Source organism: Miniopterus natalensis, chromosome 1, assembly GCF_054644295.1.
Source record: "Miniopterus natalensis isolate mMinNat1 chromosome 1, mMinNat1.hap1, whole genome shotgun sequence".
NCBI lineage: Eukaryota > Metazoa > Chordata > Mammalia > Chiroptera > Miniopteridae > Miniopterus > Miniopterus natalensis.
The window spans coordinates 141783044-141805716 of record NC_142081.1 but is presented as its reverse complement, the minus strand read 5'-3'; the positions used below and the strand labels follow the sequence as shown (position 1 = coordinate 141805716).

The window sequence follows — 22673 nt, the reverse complement described above, 5'->3', positions numbered from 1 at the left end:
ACAGGCTGGAGAAGCAAAACTCCTGAAGAAAGGTTATTGAGGAACAGCAGATGCTAATTTTCAGAGCTCACTGTAGTCTGGAGAAATCTGAGTTCCCACCAGCTGGAGTGAAGACACCTTATCAAACATATAGGGCCTTCAGTAAAGACACAGAAGGGGACTAAATTAGCCCTATCGTAAGGCTACTCTAGATAAACCCTACAAGGTCTTAAAAACAAGTTTTGAAAGAATCAACTAATTCACAAATAATTTAAAACTGCTGTCTAGCCCTGCCCGGGCAGCTCAGTTGGTGGGAGCAGCATCCCTACATCAAAAGGTTCTGGGTTGGATTCCCAGTCCAGTCCCTGGTCGGTCCATGTTCAGGAGGCAACTGATCGATGTTTCTCTCTCACATGGATGTCTCCCCCCTTCCTCTCTCTCTAAAATCAATAAGCTTATCTTTGGGTGAGAATGAAAAACAGCAACAACAACAGCTGCTATCTAGGACAAGGTCCAACACCAAAGAAAAACAACAAAGTCCAGAATTCAACAATACAAAACCTACAAAATGAGCATCTCATCACTAGACATATGAACAGGTAGGACAATGTAACATAACCAGAGGAAAAATAGGTCAATACAAACAGACCCACAAAGGACAGCAATAATAGAAATGGCAGATCAGTATGGTAAATCAGTTGTTATAAATATGTTCTATATAATTAAGAATTTAAAGCAAAATGTAAACATTAAAAGGACAAAAATGGAATAAAGATGGAATAAAGAATAAAATGGAACTTTTGGAAATAAAAGATGCAATAGCTGATTGAAACAACCTAAGTGTTTATCAAGAATGAATGAAAAAAGAAGATGAGGTATAAATGTATGCAATGGGATATTATTCAACCATGAGAAAAAAGGAAATGTTGCCATTGTGACAACATGGCTGGACCTTGAGAGCATCATGCTAAGTGAAATAAGCCAGACAGAGAAAGACAAACACTTTATGATCTCACTTATACATGGAATCTAAAAAAGTTGAACTCATAGGAACAAAGAGTACAATGGTGCTTTCTAGAGGCTGAGGGTGGGGAAAATGGGGAGATGTTGGTCAAAAGGGTATAAACTTCCATTTATAATATTATTAAGGTTTGGGAAATCTAACGTACAGCATAGTTATTATAGTTAATAATACTGTGTTATATACTTGAAAGTTGCTAAGAGAGTAGATCTTAACTCTTCTCACCACACACAAAAAATGGCAATTATGTGACAAGATGGAGGCATTAGCTAATGCTATATTAGAATCATCTTGCAATATAGAAGTGTACCAACAACACATTGCACATCTTAAACTGACACAAAGTTATGCATCAATTATATCTCAATATAGCTGGAAAAAATAAATGTAAAAATGTATGATGGCTTATAATAATTAAAAAATACAGTATCTGAATTGAAAATTTCACTGGATATAATTAACAGAAGGTTAAATACTGCAGAAGAAAAGATCAGTGAATTTAATAGAATATATATTAATAGAATATATCCAAAATGAAGCACAGAGAATAACATGACTGAAAAAAAATTAATAGGGTATCAGGAATCTATACAGAATAATATCAAGCAGTTAACACATGTGCAGTTGTAGTCCTAGAAGAAGACAGAGAAGGGGGACAAAAATATTTAAAAAAATAATGGCTGAAAATTTTCCAAATCTAATGAAAAACTATAAACCACAACCTGGTACCACTAAATTCCAAGTAAAAAATGCTAAAATTAAATAGACAGACACTACCAAGTATTGGAGAAGATATGGATGGCCTGAAATTTCATACACTGCTGCTAGGAATATAAAATACAACAATACTTTGGAAAACAGTTTGGCAGTTTTTAAATAAAATTAAACATTATCTTACCATATGACCTAGCAATTCCACTCCTAGGTATGTCCCTAAGAAATGAAAACAAATGTCCACACAAAGACTTGAATGCAAAAGTTCATAGCTTTATTTGTAATAGCTCCAAACTGGAAACAATTCAAATATCCACCAACAAGTGAAGGAATAACGTTGGTGATATAACACAATGAAATACTACTCTGTGATGAAATGGAGTGAACCACTAGCCATAGTATGGATGCATCTCAAAAACAACTTGCTGACCAAACGAAGCCAGAAGCAAAAAAGTAAATACTATACATATAATTACATTTACTTAAAATGCTAAAAAAAAGATCTAATCTGTTACGAAAGAAAATAGATTATGGTTTGCCTGGGGCCAGGATGGAATTGACTGGGGTGGGACACAAGAATTTTTGGGGGTAAGGAAAATGTGCTGCACCTCATTTGGCAGTGGTTACAAGGGCATACAAATTAGTCAAAACTCACTGAAATGTTCATTGAAAATGGGTGTTTATTTTACTGTATGTAAACTATGCATCAATGAAAGTGATTTTTAAAAATTTGTAACTTTCATATACATCTGAAAAAACTAATTAGAAAATGTTATGAAAAAATTTCATCTACAACATCAATAAAAATGCACAAAATGTCTAAGAACAAAACTATGAAATAGTCTAGATCTTTATAAAAATTATAAACACTGTAGTACTTAAGATAATACCTGAATAATTAGAGAAATGTTTCACATTTGTGTGTAAAAGCTTCAATATAATAAAGATGTCATCCATCCCTCCAATTAACTTACTAATTCAGTTCTATACCAATTAAAATCCTCTCAAGGATTCTTCATTGAACTTGAATAGCTAATTCTAAAATTCATTTGGGATAATAAGAGCTTAGAAGGAAAAACCAAGTCATTGTAAAAACAACCACACTGTTTTTGCGAAGGTAAAATGGTTAAAACTGTGTAATCGTGGCACAGAAATAGACAAAATAGGTTGGAAGAAAACAGAATACAAAGGGTAGAAACAAATTTATGGGGTTTATTACAGGATAAAATTAGCATTTGAAATCAGTGTGGGAAGAAAGAACTTTCCTATAAATGGTGTTGAGACATGACCTATTCATGTGGAAAATAATGTAGCTAGGGCCCCACATATAATAAATTCTAGCTGTTCTAAAGAATTTTAAAAGCTGAACTTAAAAGTAATAAGAATAAAATAGAGAGGAACATATTTGTGACTAGGAAGCCAAATGACTTTCAGAATGACTCATAGAAAGGCATTAGACATAAAGAGAAATATTGTTAAATTTGATTATATTAAAAACCTTTTGGCATATCAAAAGCAGCTATATTCTGACTCCCTCTACCCCCTCTTTTTTTCATTTTCAAGGTCAAGTGAATGGTTTTGTGTATTGAACATTCTATCTGTTGGAAATAATAAAATATTTATTTAGGTTAAAAAGTCACCATAAGCAAAGTTAAAGACCTAGTGGTGCACTGGAACAAGATATTTGCAATAGCTATAACAGGCAAATACTTAATATAATGAATAAGAAAGAAAAATAACTCAATAGAAAAACAGACAAAGGATATGAACAGGTTAGTCACAGATAGAAGATATGGCATATAAAAATATACAAAATTATACTCCTTTCTCTATGAAGACTTAGAAGCCTGGAATGTTATTTTTAAAGATCTAGAATGATATAAAACTCATAAGAGTTGTCATTTTGGGTAGGGGAATTGGCAGTAGAATTTGAAGGCATGCTCAAAAGGCCTTTTTTTTTTTTTTTTTTTTAAATATATCTTTATTGATTTCAGAGAGAGGAAAGGACAGGGAGAGAGAGATAGAAACATCCATGATGAGAGAGTCATTGATCGAGCCCCCAACCCGGGCATGTGCCCTGACCAGGAATTGAACCCCAATCGCCTGGATCCCAGGTCGATGCTCAACCGCTGAGCCACGCCTGGCCGGGCAAAAGGCCTTTTTTAATAATAAAATTTAATTAAAAGATTCATTGAATTTGGCAGTAAGTATATAATGGGTGAACTTTGCTATAAATTTTATTAGAATGGATATGTGGAGGCAAAAGTTAAATGGATGGAAAAGTGAAGAGGAGTTCAGAATCCAGAGATAGAGATTGTAGACTATTATTCTGAAGGATTTGGGCAGGAAGGAAAGTGGGTGATGGAAAATAACAGATGGAATATTGGATCTAGGGAAGAGTGTTTGCTTATTTTTTTGGTTATAATATCTATATCTATACAAAATCTCTCACATATATGTATATGTAATACATACATGTCATGTACAAGGAAAAGACTATTAGATAGATTAAAAACAGAGATAGGTTACAATATAGGAGAGAATGAATAAATTGATGAAGTGAATTTTCTTGGCATTAGACATTTAGGGACTATACATGTTTGTCAAGAATATGGTAGATTTAGAACATGACTGCTTCTGACCAACTGATTTCCAAGGTGTTCTACGACTGTGAAAACAACTTTGATGAGAAGCTTGTCTATTCAATATTCTGAATATATCAATAATTTTAAACCAAGCATCCTTAACTAAATATTTTCATAGGGAAAAATGAGAAAAAGTTACCCTAATAGAAATCCCCATTGCCAGGGAAAATTCATAAGGAAGTGGGAAATAACAGCAGTTGAACATGCCTCCATGAGGCATGGACCCATAGACAATCTTAAACAAACTCTCTTCAAACGCTTCAAAGCCTGAAATATAAACACAGTCATATTTAGGTAAACTTGTAATGGCCAGCAAGAAAATTATTTAAGCAAATATTAAAATACATGGTCTTTTACTAAACTAAATCTTCCTGATCCACTGGGATTGAAATGTTAATACAGATCATCTTATATGTCATCATAGATTGGATTATAAACTATTTCACATTTTATAAAATGTTGTATGTTTTAATTGATTTTAGAGAGAGAGGAGAGGAAGAAAGAGGGAGGAGAGAGAGAGGGGGGAGAGAGAGAAACCTCGACTTGTTGTTCCACTCATTCGTGCATTCATTGGTTGATTCTTGTATGTGCCCTCACCGGGGATCAAACCAGCAACCTTGGTGTACTGAGACAATGCTCCAACCAACTGAACTACCTGGCCAAGGCTAAACATTGTTGTATTTTAATTGATAAAAAGATCCATTTTTCTGTGGTTAAATAACTAGTTCTACCTTCCTTAATCTTCCCAGTAAGTAGTGTAATTAAAGTATAGGTTTATATCCATCAGTTAACTTTTAGAGATGAACTAAAAGTTAATAATTATAAATAGAAAATATCAACATGAGAAAAAAGAAAATCACTTAAAAACTGCATAATTAGTTAAAAGGGAGAACTTTAAAATTTTCTCATTGGTTCAAATTTTCTACTGGTGAATATAATAAATCATCACTGTCTATAATTATTTATATTCCTGAGATGCCACATCTATTTGAGAAGCTGTTATGTGAATCTTTTAAAAACCCAAATAGATTTATGATCCCTAGATAGTAATATTTTAGGAAATATTATAAAAGATTAGCTTTTACAATAATGCAAAGATAATCAGGAACATACTTTTGCAGGAAAAAAGTCACAAAACAAAAATATTACTGAAAGTCTTAATCTCTCTGAAAAAATAAAACAAAACGAAAGTAAAACCTTTTACGGGGTGATCTTATCCTTTGTTAACTAAAAAGCAAATAGTTCTCCACAGAAGAGCCACAACTCCCAAATAATACAAATGCTGCATAAGGGCCATTTATCTCTATGCAAATAATTAAAGGCTATCTCTAATGGAGATCTTACATCATAGTGATTTCTCTTTATATCAGTAATAATGATGACAAGAAGTATAAATTAAGGTGTCAACATTTCTGCAAATTTTTGTTCTTTATCTTAGTTTTGCTTATAGACTCCACTTGAAATAGCTATAACAAAAATTCTTCCTCTTTTTCTTTTCTATCAGTCTCTAATATTTAAGAAAACTTTACTTACAGTATAATTGAAAATCTACCTGTGGATCGAGTCCAAGTCCAGCTTTTATTAGGATAAGGGTAAGGGCAGTGTTTCTTAAAGTTGAAGACCACCTGTTACTCACATGGACCAAGTCACTGATAAATGGAACATTCCTGATGATAAAACCAGCCAGTAACATCCCTTCAAAACAGAAAATAAATCATGTCTGATTCAGTTCATTTTTCCAAGAGGAACACAGAAATGTTTGATTTCCCCTCTTCAAATATGTCTTCATTACCTTTGTGAAGGGCAAGTTACACACAAGTAGAGGAGAAAGCATAAAGAAATGGGGATAAGAAATGATATATCTCAATGGGATAGAACTAGTAATCCAGTGTTGCTGGGACATAGAGGGCAAAGATGGGAGGGAGTGGGAGAATGGGCAGGTGGCTCAGATTGTGAATAGCTATTGCCACTCCACACTCCCACTGGCTTTGGCAGAGTAAGGGACCATGGGGACATTTTAGTCAGGAAGTGGCATAATGAGTCTTGCATTTTCTATGTGATGGTCTTGGTGAATTAGATAGATATAAAATTGGAGGAGAGACCAATGAAAAGCCTCTGCCATAGTCCATGGTATAGCTGGAAACAAATAGCTTAAGCTAGGGCCAGAGTAAAAGTTTTGAAGAGCAGGAAAGAAGATTCAAGGAATATTTAGGAGGTGCTAAAGAGTGTAATGAACATAGAAACGGTGTTAGAGATAAAATGGAGAGATTATTTCTGTTAAAATTTTACTGAATATCTGGATGTATTGAATACTTAAAAGATAAGAGACACTTCTGATAGAAGTTTTTCCATTAATTTTCCTCTGTCTACCTGGAGAGTTATGTAATAAGGTGATGAAGAAATAGGGTATAAAATGGGTCAGGCAAGTGATGTATCTATGAATACACACAGTGGAGATGCCCAAACAGCTTACTTAAAAACCGTAAGACTTTTTGATGCTATAGGCATTATAATATTTGAATCATATAATTGTATTTGAGTTAGGTTATCTACAGAAAAATTCAGTCTTTTCCAAATTTTTCATTTTCTATAATACATTTAAAATTAAGTAAAAAATGTCCTAATGATAAAGCAACAAGAATCATATATTGAGCATATTTAAGTTATTTTAAATATATTTCAGAAAAAAATCTCTGTGCATATATAGAGAGAATAAATATTTCTATAAATAAGTTATATATACCCATATACATTACATACACATATAAGGAAGCTATATATTACATTAAAACATTTCTAAATTATATTTACTCTGACTAGAATATGCTCATAATTTACATATAGTCAATAAAAAGAAATAAAGGCTAATTATACCCTTACCAAGAAGAGGTGGAAGTGGAGGTACTGAAGGTATTCTAATGAGTTCCAAAAGTTTTCCCCCAATTAGGGAACTATAAAAGACAATGAATAGTCCAAGTAAATTTGCTTCAGGGTGAAGGCTAAGGCCTGAGACTGACCAGATTGCACACCATATCATAAGAAGTAAAACTCCTGAAATATTAAAAAAAATACATTATCTATATCTACATATATATGTATACATACACACAGGCATAGATATATATCTGAAAATGAATTTTATTTTATCAAATATCTTATTAATAGCCAGTCCTATCTAATGATACATAGTGTAGACTACCAATTTTCAACCAGTGTGCCACAAGAATTTTTAAAGCATGCCATATCTGACTGTTTAGTCAGGAGCACTGACCTCTTTTCCCTTAGACTATCAAATAAAAAAATGACAACAGCCAACAAAACGATAGTCACCAGATGTGAATGCCCTGTCTTGAACCATAAATATATAGGTCATATAATAGAGTTGTATCTTACCGGTCAAGTCGCATAATAATGCTGCATATGTTTGGTTAATTCTTGGTACCAGAAATCCTTATATATACAAGATTAGAGACCTGGTTTTTATTTTTGTTTCTTTAATGTTTCTTATTGATTTTAGAGAGAGGGGAAAGGAGAGGGAGTAAGAGAGAGACATCCATGTGAGAGAAAAACATCGATCTGCTGCCTCCTGCACACTCCCTCACTGGAGATCAAGCTGGCAACTGGGTATGTAGGCACCTGATTTTTAAAAAGTTACTTTGGAGCAAACAGGGTAGGTAAATACTATTGAATTTTTTTTTGTAAATCAATCAAAATTATACCTATTTTTTGTCAGAACAGCAAAAATGTATTTTTTGGTGTGCTGCAGAGTTTTAGTAATTAGTTTATGTGTGCTGTGAGATGAAAAATGTTGACTATCACTGGTGTAGACTAACATCACTTGCTAGTTTGGTTGAAGAAATATCTGTTTAACATATATTCCAAAATCCCTGCCAATTTATGGGATAAGTTTTAAACAAAGTTTTTATTTAAAAAATATTAAAACTATATGTGAATCCTTTAAAGTGCTAAATATTTCTCATAATATATGACATTTTAAAAATGTCATGGCAATATAATGAGATTTACTTCATTTTATATTTTTAAAGTAGCTTTTCTATCAGGAATAAGAAGATGATTGGTTGTCATAAGAATTCTCAAATTTACTGAAGATCCCAGTGGCAATGTGTCAATTTTTTTTAACAGGAGCAGAATAAATCTTTGTATTGAAAGGATAACTCAGTTGATATTTGTTATAAATTATTAAAGTGGGTAATGGCTAGAAAAAAATGAAACCTGGTCTTTGGGAAAATATAAAGTACCTTAGTTATGTATGGAAAGTAGAGATGGACAGGGTGAGTAAGGACAAGGTAGTAGACAACTTGTTTCTAGCAACTAGATACTAAGGAAAGGCCCTGCGAACAAGGGAATCCATATCTTTTTTGATCTAAGAGAAGTTTTTTTTATTGAATATATTGGGGTGACATTGGTTAATAAAATTATGTAGGTTTCAAGTATACAATTCTGTAATACATCATCTGTATATTGTATTGTGTGTTCACCACCCAAAGTCAAGTCTCTTTCCATCACTATTTCCCCCTTTACCCTTTTCTACCTCCCCCCACCCACCTTTCCCTCTGGTCATGACCATACTGTCCACCATACTGTCTGTATCTCTGAAGTGTTTTTCTTTTTTTCTTAATCCCTTCACCTTTTTCACCCAGCCCCAGGTATCCGTCTGTTCTCTTTATCTATGAGTCTGGTTCTAGTTTGCTTGTTAGTTTATTTTGTTCATTAGATTCTACATATAAGTGAAATCATATGGTATTTGTTTTTATCTGACTGACTTACATTTCACTTAGCATAATACTTTCCAGGTCCATCTATGCTGTCACAAAAGGTAAGATTTCCTTTCATTTTATGGCTAAGTAATATTCCATTGTATAAATGTACCACAGCTTTTTGATACACTGATCTACTAATAGGCATTTGGGCTGCTTCCAGATCTTGGCTATTGTAAATAACAGTGCTATGAACATAGAGGTGCATATATTCTTTTGAGTTAGTGTTTCAGGTTTCTTTGTATATATTCCCAGAAGTGGAATTGCTGGGTCATAAGGCAGTTCTATTTTTAATTTTTTGAGGAAACTCCATACTGTTTTCCATAGTGGCTGCCCCAGTCTGCATTCCCACTGGCAGTGCACTAGGGCTCCCCTTTCTCCACATCCTCGCCAACACTTGTTTGTTGATATATTGATGATAGCCGTTCTGACTGGTGTGACATGATATCTCACTGTGTTTTTAATTTGCATTTCTCTGATCATTAGTCACATAGATTTTTATAAAGGATGGATGGTTATACTGTAAATTGCCATCTGTAATTTAAATGGCTACATTCATTTACTATAAATCATAATTTCTAATGCTTTTTCAGGTTCTTAAAACCTGAAAGATGCTTATGTGCATCTTTAGCTGTGATACCTTTTTGGTTTCATAGTACTGCCAAGGGTAAAAGAGGAGGATTTTGACAAACTCAAGGCAGGAAGTTAGAACTGAGATTCTTTTCCTCTCCCCTCTGACTATTTTTACTCCACAAAATTAAACATTTGAAGGATTGAACTCTTACTAAAAACACAGACCAGAAAATACCATCCTACTGACAGAGAGAAGAGAAAAGGCAGTTTGTCTTCACTGCTCTCTGGGTGATAAAATCACCTCTAAAAATTCATATATAAAATAGGCCTCATTAACTTATGTTTAACTCAAATTTATATGATTTGCATGGTTTGGGAGCCTCCAAACCCTAAGCCTACCATAAAAAGTGTCTTCCCATGGAACTATCTGTAGGGCAATTAGTAGATGCTAGTTCAAAATATCCCCAATAAACACTCCTGATTCCAGAGAGCATAAAATCCTGAAGATAAAGCCCCACTGAATCTGAAATTAAAATAAAAACTTACAAATTAAGAAGTAATCCCCTATAAGCAAAAGTTGATAGGTACAACAAAGAATGGGGTTAGATATCCAAAAACCTCAGCTAACAGAACTACTAGATACATACCATAAAATATATATTTTCATAGATACACAAGACAATTTAAAAAGACTAAAGATATAAGAAAAAAATACCTGGCACAATGTAAAAGATCCAATAGGACATCTAGAAAGAAACTAAAAAAGTTACTGAAATGAAAAATACAACAACCAGGTACTTTAAACAGCAGGCTAGATACATGTGAAGAGAGAAATATGGCAAGCTGACAGATGTGAGAAAATTACCTAGGGTGTAGCATAGCAAGAAAAAGGAGATGAAAGAATATGAGATTTTTAGATTTTGAAAAAGGTGTAAAATACATCTAATGGTAGTTCCAGAAACAGAATTAAAAGAGTGAAGAAGATACAATATTTGAAAAAGATAACTGGCTAAAAAATTTACAGAATTGATAAAAATCACAATCAGTTCTGTACTGATTTGGAAACAGGAAGCAAAATGAGCTCTTACCAGTATTAAATAAAAATAGATGCTTAGACAGATAGCTGAGAAGCTATAGACGACTAAAGACAAAAATAAGGTGTTGAAGAATCCAGAGAGAGAGAGAGAGAGAGAGAGAGATTTGTGATAAAGAAATAAACATTAGAGCAGATTCTCAGTTCTCAACAGCAACAACAGAAGATGAAAGATAATTAAATAAAGTCTTCAAAGTGCAAAGAGAAAATATCCAATGATGAATTCTGCAGGCAGTTAAACTATCGTTCAAGCAAAGGACAAATTAAAGATATTGTCAAGCAAATATATCTAAAAATATATTCCATTTTTACTGGGGGGAAATTATTGGAAGATATTCTTTAGGAATAAAGACATAGGATCAAAGAGGAAGGAATCATTTATAAGACATTTGTAAACATGTAGGTTAGCCTAAACAGGTTTTGATTGTATAATACATAACCGATCAAGATTGCTAAATCAAGGGATGTAAAAATAAATTGGGGTAGGATTTCCAATAACAATGACATGAAGAGGTTGGTGATTTATTTTAACAAATAAACCTACATATAAAACTATACAAAATTATAAGAAACAACCATTCCAAGATCCTGACAATTGACCAAAGGCAGTTATCAAAGTGAGAAGTGTTTATTCTTGAAAATGTGCTAGAATTTGGGTAGGATAAGTGACAGTCTGAGGCCTTCCTGCCCAGAATTGCTACCATTCCTTCTCTCAATTTCCCTACCTCCATCTCAATTGGGAAAAATTATAATTTTACAAGTATGGATCTACACATAAAACCAGCAGCTTTGCTACCAGAAGAGGTAGCATCTGGGGTAGATCTGATGTGGAGTAAAGGGAGAAAAACCATTACTTTGTAGCTAAAAGGGACAGACTGTATTGGGAATGGGCAGAGAAAACATACACTTTTGCTACTTTGAGGTTGTAGTCCAAAGTAGGATGAGTGTCAGATCAGCTAAAAATGTAAAACTAGGAGATCCTGAGTATGAGAGAGTCATAGAAAGGTTGAGATAGGTTTTCCACATGTCCATGGCTGATTGAAAAAGTATGAAAGTGAAGGGAAAACTCAAGAGAGTATGGAAAAAAGTAAAAAATTAGGTGAGACTTAAGTACTAGCAATTTTTTTTGTTTTTTTAAATCCTTACCCGAGGATGTGTTTTTATTGATTTTTAGAGAGAGAGAGAGAAAAAAAAAATCAATGTGAGAGAGAAACATGTAAAAGAGAAACATTGATCGGCTGCTTCCTGTATGTGCCTTGACTGGGGATAGAACTTGCAAACTTTGTATGCACCCTGACCAGGAATTGAACCCACAGCCTTTTTTTTTTTGGTGTACAGAACAATGCTCCAAACCACTGAGTCTCCCAACCAGGGCAGAGTACTAGCAACTTTGAATGCATTCTTCAACCCACATACAGATCACTTGGCAGATGTTGGAGTCTTACTGGCTTGAACACAATGTCTCCCCCAAATCATTAGGTGACAAAAGGGAAACTCCTAAGAGGACAGGCTAAAAGACAAACAAATAAACAAAAATTAATAAGAGACATGAGATGCTGCAAACCAGGGGCAAAAGTATTTCCCAGTTTAAGTACATGCAAATTACTAAAACAATAATAATATCAACAAAAACCTTGAGAATTAAAACTGACTCCAAAGTTACGATAATGTATAATTAAAATATTTCATTTTCAAGCAAAACTTATACATTCAAAGAAACAGGAAAGGATGACCTATACTCAGGAAAAAATTCAGTTAATAGACACTTACTGAGTGAGTCCAGGTGTTGGATTTACAAAGTTTTCAAGACACCTATTATAAATATGTTCAAATAATGAAAATATGACAACAGGTATCATTTAATGGAGACTATTAATACAGAGATAAAATTTATTTAAAATGGGAATCTGTAATTGAAACATGCAATTAAAATGAAAAATTCACCAGAGAGGCTCAACCACATATTTGAGTTTGTGAAGAAAATATAAGCAAACTTGAAAATAGACCAATAAAGATTAATCAATCTGAAGAACAAAAATAGAATGAAGAAAAACGAATAGAGCCTCAGACACCTATGAGATACCATCTAGAGTATACATATACATATACATAATGGAAGTCCCAGGAAGAAAAGGGGGAGAAAAGAGAAAAAAACTATTTGAAATATAATGTCAGGAAACTTTGCCAATTTAATGAAAACCTTAACCTACAGATATAAGAAGCTCAACAAATCACATGTAGAATAAGCCCAAAGAGATCTGTACCTAGAGATATCATCATCAAATTACTGACAACCAAAGACAAAGGTAAAATCTTGGATGTATCAAGAGAAACGCTATGTACAGAGGAATAATAATATGATTAATAGCAGCATATTGGTCAGAAAAAATGCAGGCCAGAAGGCAATGGAGAGACATTTTGAAAACTGCAGGAAAAAAACCTGTCAACCAAGAATTCTATATCCAGTAAAACTATTCTTCAAAATAAAGCTGAAATGAAGGTATTTTTAGATAAACAGAGAGAATTCATACTCTATAAAAAGTATATTTTTAAAAGTGTTTAAAGTTGAGCCCTGGCCAGTGTGGCTCAGTTGGTCGGAGTGTTGTCCTATGCACTGAAAGGCTGTGGGTTTGATTCTTGTCAAGGCAAATACCGAGGTTGTGGGTTCAATCCCCAGTCAGGATGCGTACAGGAGGCAACCAATTGATGTTTCTCTCTAATATGGATGTTTCTCTCTCTCCCTCTCCTTTCTTCTCTCTCTAAAGTCAATAAAAAAATATCCATGGGTGAGGATTAAAAAAAAAAATAATAAAATAAATAAAAAGTCATTTAAGTTGAAAGAAAATTACACGAGATGGTAATTTAGATCAATAAGGAGTAATAAAGAGTATTGAAATGGTAAATAAATGTTTAAGTGTAAAAGATTGTGTATATATATATTTTCACTTCATCTCTTCACTTAAAAAATAGCATAGGATTATTAAGAGCAAAAAGTATAATAAAATATTGTTGAATTTATAGCATATAGAGCTATATTGGCTTAAAGTTGCTATATAAGACTGGAATTAAGTCAATATTAAACTGAAGTAGATTGTAAAAAGTTAAAGACGATTATTATAATCCCCAGGGAAAATATTAAAATTAAACTTCTAATATATAGCTAAAAATCAACACAAATATTGAAATAGTTACTAAAATGACTTGCTTAACACAAAAGAAGCAGTAAGAACAGAAAAACAAAAATATATGACACACATAGAAAACAAATGACACAACAGTAGACATAAGTCCAATCATATCAGTAATTATGTTAAATGTGAATAGACTAAAATCAAAAGGCAAAGATTGCCATCCTGGATCCACCTATTTGATGTCTACAAGAAACCTACTTTAGATGAAACAGACAGACTAAATGTAAAAGGATAAAAAAGATATATCATTAAAATAGTAATCACAAACCAAAGAAGTAAACACAATGGAAATTACAACATATCTTAGAGAGAATAAAAATGAAAACACAACATATCAATATTAATGGAATGCTATGTGTGTAGAGGGAAACATATAGCTTTAAAAACATGTTGAAAACAAAGAATAATCTAAAATTGACAATAAAAACTTTCAGCTTAAGAAGTTAGAAGATAAGTAAACCAAATGAAAAGTAAGTAGGATGTATGAAATACAAAGAGTGGATTGGAAAACAATGAAATATAAAACAAAAAAACATTAGAGAAAATCAATAAAATAAAAAAATTAATTACTTGGGTCAACAAAATAGATAAATCTTCAGCTAGACTGACCAAGAAAAAAGAGGGAAGACACAAATTTATATCTCTCTGATGATTAGTGATGAGCACTTTTTCATGTCTTTTAGCCACCTGTATGTCCTCTTTGGAGAAGTGTCTATTTAGGTGTTTTGCCCATTTTTAAATTGGATTGGGTCTTTCTTTTGTTAAGTTGTATAAGTTCTTTGTATATTTTGGAGATTAACCCCTTATCAGATGTATCATTATCGAATATGTTCTCCTATACAGTAGGTTTCCTCGTCATTTAGTTGATGGTTTCTTTTGTTGTGCAGAAGCTTTTTATTTTGATGTAGTCCCATTTGTTTATTTTTTCCTTTATTTCCTTTGCCCTAGGAGACATATTGGCAAAAATATTGCTCCAAGAGATGTCTATTTTACTCCTTATGTTTTCTTCTAGGATTTTTATGATTTCAAGACTTACACTTAAGTCTTTTATCCATTTTGAGTTTATTCTTGTGTATGGTCTAAGTTGGTGGTCTAGTTTCATTTTGTTATATGCACTTGCCCAATTTTCCCAACACCATTTATTGAAGAGACTGTCTTTATTCCATTGTATGCTCTTGCCTCCTTTGTCAAATATTAATTGACCATATAGGCATGAGTTGGTTTCTGGGCTCTTCGTTCTGTTCCATTGATCTATATGCCTGTTCTTATGCCAGTACCAGGCCGTTTTGATTACTATGGCCTTGTAATATATATAGTTTGATATATGGCATTGTGATTCCCTCCAACTTTATTCTTCTTTCTCAAGGTTGTTCAGGCTATCTGTAGTCTTTTTTGGTTCCATATAAATTTTTGGAGTATTTATTCTAGATCTGTGAAATATGCTATTGGTATTTTAATAGAAATTGCATTGAATCTATAGATTGCTTTAGTAGTATGGACATTTTAATGATGTTAAGTCTTCCAATCCATGAACACAGTATATGCTTCCACTTATTCCTATCATCCTCAGTTTCTCTCTTCAGTATTTTATAATTTTCCAAGCACAGGTCTTTTACATTCTTGTTTAAGTTTATCCCAAGGTATTTTTTATGCACTTTTAAATGGAATTGTTTTTTTAGTTTCCCTTTCTGATAGTTCATTATTGGTGTATAAAAATGCAACTCCCTGGCCAGGCGTGGCTCAGCGGTTGAGCATTGACCTAGGATCCAGGAGATCAGGGTTCGATTCCCAGTCAGGGCACATGCCCGGGTTGTGGGCTTGATCAATGACTCTCCTATCATTGATGTTTCTGTCTCTCTCTCTCCCTCTCCTTTCCTCTCTCTGAAATCAATAAAGATATATTTTAAAAAAATAAAAATGCAATTGATTTCTGGATATTTATTCTGTAGCAACTTTCCTGAATTCATTTATCAGTTCTAGTAGTTTTTTGGTGGAATCTTTAAGGTTCTCTATATACAGTATCATGTCATCTGCAAATAATGAGAGTTTTACTTCCTCCTTTCCAATTTGGATGCCTTTTATTTCTTCTTCTTGTCTGATGGCTGTGGCTGGGATTTCCAGTACTATGTTGAATAAGAGTGGTGAAAATGGGCATCCTTATTTTCTTCCCAATCTTAAGGGAAATGCTTTTAATTTTTGCCCATTGAGTATGATGTTGGCTGTGAGTTTGTCATATATGGCCTTTATTATGTTGAGGTATGTTCCACCTGTTCCCACTTTGCTGAGTTTTTATCATCAAGAGGATTTTATCAAAAGCTTTTTCTGCATCTATTGATATAATCATGTGATTTTTATCCTTATTTTGTTTATGTGGTGTATCATGTTAATTGATTTGTGGATATTGTACTAATCTTGCATCCCAGGAATAAATCCCACTTGATCATGGTGTATGATCTTTTTACTATATTGCTGGATCTGGTTTGCTAATTTTTTGTTGAGGATTTTAGCATCTATGTTCATTAGGCATATTGGCCTATAACTTTCTTCCTTTGTAGTGTGTTTATCTGGTTTTGGATTAGGACAATGCTGACATTTCTTGCAATACTGGTTTTGTGGTAATGAAGTCCTTTAGTCTTTAGTCTTTTTTTTTTTTTTTTTTGGTCTGGGAAGCTCTTTATTTTGCCTTCAATTTTAAATGATAGACTTGCTGGATAGAATAGTTTATAGGTCCTTGCTTTTTATCATAGAAGTGTATTGTTTGATCTATAAGTATTTTGAGATTTTCCAGCTGCCTTTCAATTCTTATTGAATTCTAGTTTAAATCTATTGCGGTCTGAGTGCGTGCACTCTATGATTTTTTTGCTTTTAAATTTTATTCTTTATTAAGGTATAGTGTGTGTCTCAGAATGTGATCTATCTTGATAAATCTTCCACGTGAAACTTGAGAAAAATCTGTAATCTACTGTTGCTGGATGAAGTAGTCTATAGATGTCAAATTATATCCAGTTGATTGATGATGATGTTGAGTTCGATTATGTCCTTACTAATTTTCTGCCTGCTGGATCTGTCCATTTTTGACATTCCATTCCTAGTTGTAGAAGTCTCCAACTATAATTGTGGATTTATATATTTCTTCTTGTAGTTCTATTACTTTTTGCCTCATGTATTTTGACACTGTTGTTAAATATATTTAGGATTATCATGTCTTCTTGGAGAGTTCGTTTTTTTTATTATTACATAAAACCCCTCTTTAATCCTGATAATATTCCTTGCTCTGAGGTCTGCTCTTTGTGAAAGTAATATAGCTACTTCATCTATTTTATAATTAACATTTACATGGTATATCTTTTCCTATCCCTTTAATTTTATGTATCTATATATTTAAAGGTGGTTTCTTGTAAATATATACTTGGGTATTGACAATCTCTGTCTTTTAACTGGTATATTTAGACAATTGACATTTAAACTTATTGATATAGTTAATATTTACCATGTTTGTTACTGTTTGCTATTCATTGCCCTTGCTCTTTGTTTTATTTTGGCCTTTCATTATTTTTTGCTTTTTGTACTTATTTTATATACTTTCATTTTCTCTCCTTTCTTAGCATGTCAATTATACTTTTTTCTTTTTTCTTTTTAGTGGTTGCCCTAGAGTTTGCAATATACATTTACAATTAAACCAAGTTCACTTTCAAATAACACTATACCATTTCATGGGTAGTGTAAGCACCTTATAAATAACAAAGTATTCCTAATTCTTTCTTCCTGTTTCTTGTATCATTGCTATCATTAATTTCACTTATGCATTAGCTATAATCAGTGAATATATTTTACTATTATTTAGAACAAACTGCTATCTGATCAGTTAAGAATATAAAAAATAAAACTTGTTTTTTTAAAACTTCACTTATTCCTTCTCTGATGGTCATCCTTCTTACACAGATCTGAGTTTCTGACCTGTATTATTTTCCTCTCTCTGGAGAACTTTTAATATTTTTGCAAGGCAATAAATTCTCTAAATTTTTGTTGGTCTGAGAAATGTGTTATTTCTCTTGCACTTTTGAAAGATAATTTCATAGGATACAGAATTCTAGGCTGGTTTGGATTTGTTGTCCTAACACTTTAATGTTTAACTCCACTCTCTTTTTGCTTACCTGATTTCTGAGGGTAAGTCAGATGAGATTCTTATCTTTGCTTCTTTATAGGTAAGGTGTGTTTTTCTTTTGGCTTCTTTGAAGATTTCTTCATCTTTGATTTTCTACAGGTCAAATATAATATACCTAGCTCAGCTATTCTTTCCTCAGCTGTGTATAGTCTACTAATGAACCCATCAAATGTACTCCTCATTTGTTCAGTGCTTTTAATTTCTAGCATTTCTTTTTTATTCTTTCTTAGGATTTCCACCTCTCTGCTTACATTACCAATCTGTTCTTACATGATGTCTACATTTCCATTGGAGTCCTTAGTATATTAGCCATAGTTGTTTTGAATTCACAGTCTGACAATTCCAATATCCCTGCCGTGTCTGGATCTGGGTCTGATGCTTTCTCTGTCTCTTCAAACTTGGTGGGGGTTTTTTTGGTTGTTTTTTTTTTTTTTTGCCTTTTACTATATTGTATATATTTTTGTTTAAAGGTGAACATGATATCCTGGGTAAAAGGACCTTTGGTATATGGTGGTGAGGTGTGGTGGGAGGGAAAGAGTTCTATAGTCCTATGATTATGTCTCAGTCTTTTAGTGAGCCTGTGCCCTTGGGCTGGGAACTTCACTAGTGTCTCTCAGGTCTTTTCTTTTCCTCTCAGGTTATAAGGATGGCTAGAGAGGGCTGGAGCTGGGTATTTCTCTTCTCCTAGGTAGGTTGGGCCCTGATGAAACTCTATAGGTTAGGGGCTGATAAAACAGTTTCTCTTGAGGTCAGGTCTTGTGAAGGATAGAATTCTCTGGTGTATTTCACTGTGGTTACTTCCCCCCCTCCCCTTGCCAGGTGACCCCTCACACCATGACTGGATTCTCTCTGGAGGTTTGAACTCTCAGACTTGTTCACACTGAGCCTCCAGCCAATTTTCAATTACAATTTTGGCTTCCTGCTCTGGTACTGGTTCCCACAGAAGTTTTTGCTCTTTTAAGTTATGATTCTCTGTATCCACCTTCCTGTTCCAAATTTTGGGAAGAGGGGCAGTAATTTGCCCTGTGACCTCACTTCTTTGATGAAACTAAAAGCTGTCAATTTTTCATTTTGTTCAGCATTTTCTTTGTTGTCAGGATGGAGTGATGAAGCTTGACCAGAATCTGGAAGGATCTGGGATATAACTTTTGAGCTTTAAACTTCCAAGACTTCTTACTTCATAAAACTGGTAATAAGACTTAAATGGAGAAATTTTGGCCCCAAGATTGAAAATCATAGTTGGATGTATAATAAAGCTTTCCTTTCATTTATTTAAAGGAAAAAAAGGTTCATAAAAATAATTGAGTTTAGTAAACTAAAAAGAAACAAAAAAGGGCTTATAGCCCCAAACCTAAACCTATTGCTGTAGAATATCCATTTCTTTGGGACTAGGCAAGCCACATCCTAAGTAAAGAATATAAACATTGTGATTAAAAGTGATGAGATTGATTTCTGTGTGTGGGTGAGAGTTTAGATTTCTTATTTAAATTAATTTGCATACACCGTGGGATTAGTGAATTATGACTTATAGCGAAACTATAGCTCTATTTCTTTCTATTATCCAGAGTATATGCTGTTTTGAGGGTTTCTTTAGCATGAATGTAGTGTGTGTGTGTGTGTGTGTGTGAGAGAGAGAGAGAGAGAAAGAGAGAGAGAGACAGAGACACAGAGAAATTGAAAGAATACAAGAATATATAATCTCCCCAAATAGAAACATGGAAGCTCATTTTCCTACAAATTTCTTTAAAATTGCACAATCAAAAGTGAAAGAAAACAAAGGGAGAAATGGGTTATGGATCTAAGCAAGTTTGTAGTTTCAATACTGTTGTTATAAAACTCCTCAATTAGTTTATGAGAAAACTGCAGTCCTCAACCTCAATGGAAAACCTTTGGTGACTAACACATTTTTCCCTTTCCATAGGCCCTTGCCTACTCCTAAAAACTGTTCTATAGAAAATACCCACTAAATAGGGTCATGGGAACATGCAGGTAAGACCTAAGTGCAGAAATTATATTTACAAAGAAGTCCAACCATTTATACTGGCAGATATTCTAGTTTAGTTTAGAAATAGGGCCTTAAATACACTGACATTAATTAAAAAGCAACCTTTACCAGTGAAAAATCAATTAACAAAATTTGCTTTTAAAAGTTTAAAGTTACAAAAGCAGCAAATAAAAATTAAAAGTTTAAAACTTTAATTGCTTATCCTTATCATATTTTAAAATAATTTTTGTTTTCTATAGGCTCTATACTTCTGGAGGTCAAAATCTCTTTCTCTTTTAAGTTTAATCATATGTAACATCTAGGAAAAAATCAAGAAAATCTCATACATATTTGGTGACAATGAGATACTTTAAAATGTTAGTGGGAAAGCAAGTTTTGTATAATTCTTTACAAGGCAACAGATGTTTTAAAAATTGGGGCCTAATTTAATAAGAATCTAAATACTGCCAAAAGTATAATGTTCCTTTTAGCTAACTTGAAAATAAATGTGAAAAGTAGGTTTTAAATAAAAAATTTTAGTCAATGCTGTTTCTAATCTCCACACTTTAACATTAAAAGTTATAAAAACCATTAAAATATAAATCTCTTAAGCAATTATTTTTTTGACAGATTCAAGGAAACATTTATTCTTTGCCCGCATGTTGACTGTAAGAGAGACGATCATGTGATCTGGAGTACATAAATTAAGCAGTGGTTTTGTGGCCTTGTGGTTTAATATTTATCAAATATATTTCTTATTTTCTCTCCATTTACATTTCTTATTTCACATACCATTTGTAATATGTTTATTCAATGTCCCTTGTGGAGGACAACCATTTTTTGACATCTCTGGTTTTGTTTCCTCTGTTTTTGAGAAGACGATTTCCTTAGTTTCTTCATGTTCACTAGTATTACTATCTTTGAGGATCTGAAGTAAAACAAAGAAATCTTTTAAGAAATATACTTTCCACACAGTTTTATGAATGTACAAAACCACCAAATCTTATAATTAAACTCATACTACTATTTGTCAACATGGAGAATTACACACACAAAAGTCTATTCATGCTATCAATATATGATATTGACATATAGGGATATCATAGCTGTGCATTTTGCAGGGCACCTTGATTTAGCCTTTTATAGACTTCAGTTCCCACCATTTTCATTTGTGATTCATGTATACTGAATAAGTGAGCCTATAGTGTAAACAGAAGAATTAAAAGTGTCCCTCCTAAATCTAACTCCCAAAGATTATTCAACAAAACTTCTGTGGAATGAAAATACAACTAAACTGGAAAGGAGGTAAAATATAATCTCATATGAACTCATTTCATTTCAAAAATTATGTAACTAAAAGAAAAAAGAAAAACAGATCAAGCCTTCAGAAGATGAAGGTTCATGCTTCCACTATTATTTATGGATAGCATTTTCAGATAGTTCAGGGGTATACCTCAATCTTCCAGGCTTTCAATGGTAGTTAGTCTAATTATGAAATTGCTGATTTAGGGGAAAAAACAGCTTGTGAGAATATTGAGAAGTTTTTCCCCAGGTTAAAAAAAAACACAAACAAAATTTAAAAAATCAAAAAGCAAAACAGGGTCGAGTAAAGCCTGGAACAGAGATCTTCAAATTTGCCTTGCTTTTGCCATGATGTGTGTATGTGTGTGTGTGTGAATGTATGTGTACACATGTGCACACACAGGCCAGCACTTTGAGTGCACTGTTAATACTTTGGGTCTTTGAGTGCAGGGGAGAGAGAACATCACATTGTCATAAGAAATGGTAACAAAGGCTAGAGAGCATGGACAGAATAAGGAAAGGAAGAGAAAATATTTAATGACTAGGGGAACAGAGGCACCACAGCAGCTAATGTAAACAAATTATGTAGCTCTTTAAGATCAAAGTTCTTTAAACCTAATCATGGTTAATCTATTGGAGTTCCTGTATAGAGGCATTTTTTAGAAAGTCTGTCACTATACAAAAGGGCCAAGATTAGGACACAAAGGTGAATTTTGATTAGGGTGGGTGAAAGGGCATATACAGTAAAACCACATTGCTTTAAGTTTTATTATTTCAGAATTTATAATAAATTGACATAGACTAGGATGAAATCTTTACAGGTAAAGATAGTAATTGGAATTAGTGGTGAATATTTTAAATATTTAAAAGAACTTTTTGGCCCTTAAGAGCCATAGAAATCTCTATTTTAAAAAATGAAAAAATTACAATTCTAATATGAGCAATTATTATTTAGTAAAACTAGACCAAAAAAGTGTCTACTCACTTAGTCTGTACACTTGCAAAAATAAAACTTGGGTCTCTTCAAATATAGGGTGGGGCAAAAGTTGGCTTACAGTTGTATGTGAAGCACAGTTCATTCTTACTATTTATTAATTTTGTGTTATTTTCCATATGAACAACTGTAAATCTATTTTTGTCCCACCCTGTACACAGTACAACATTTTAATTAGTTTAGATTTGTCTTTACCTTTTGTAGTCTAAATTACTGACTTTTCCCTGGACATGG

General features: G+C 33.0%; 1 protein-coding gene across 7 annotated transcripts in view; it reads right to left on the bottom strand.

Annotated features, from left to right (window-relative positions):
* Window positions 1-22673, bottom strand: part of LOC107545511 (sodium/hydrogen exchanger 9B1) — a 55025-nt gene that overhangs the window by 25633 nt on the left and 6719 nt on the right. For all 7 annotated transcript variants that reach the window (XM_016223605.2, XM_016223604.2, XM_087826361.1 and 4 more), the window contains 4 exons: window positions 20936-21071; window positions 7240-7410; window positions 5912-6054; window positions 4499-4626 (listed from right to left, as the gene is read on the bottom strand). In XM_016223605.2, the coding sequence (XP_016079091.2) occupies window positions 4499-4626; window positions 5912-6054; window positions 7240-7410; window positions 20936-21071 (578 nt within the window). The remainder of the gene's footprint in view (window positions 1-4498; window positions 4627-5911; window positions 6055-7239; window positions 7411-20935; window positions 21072-22673) is intronic.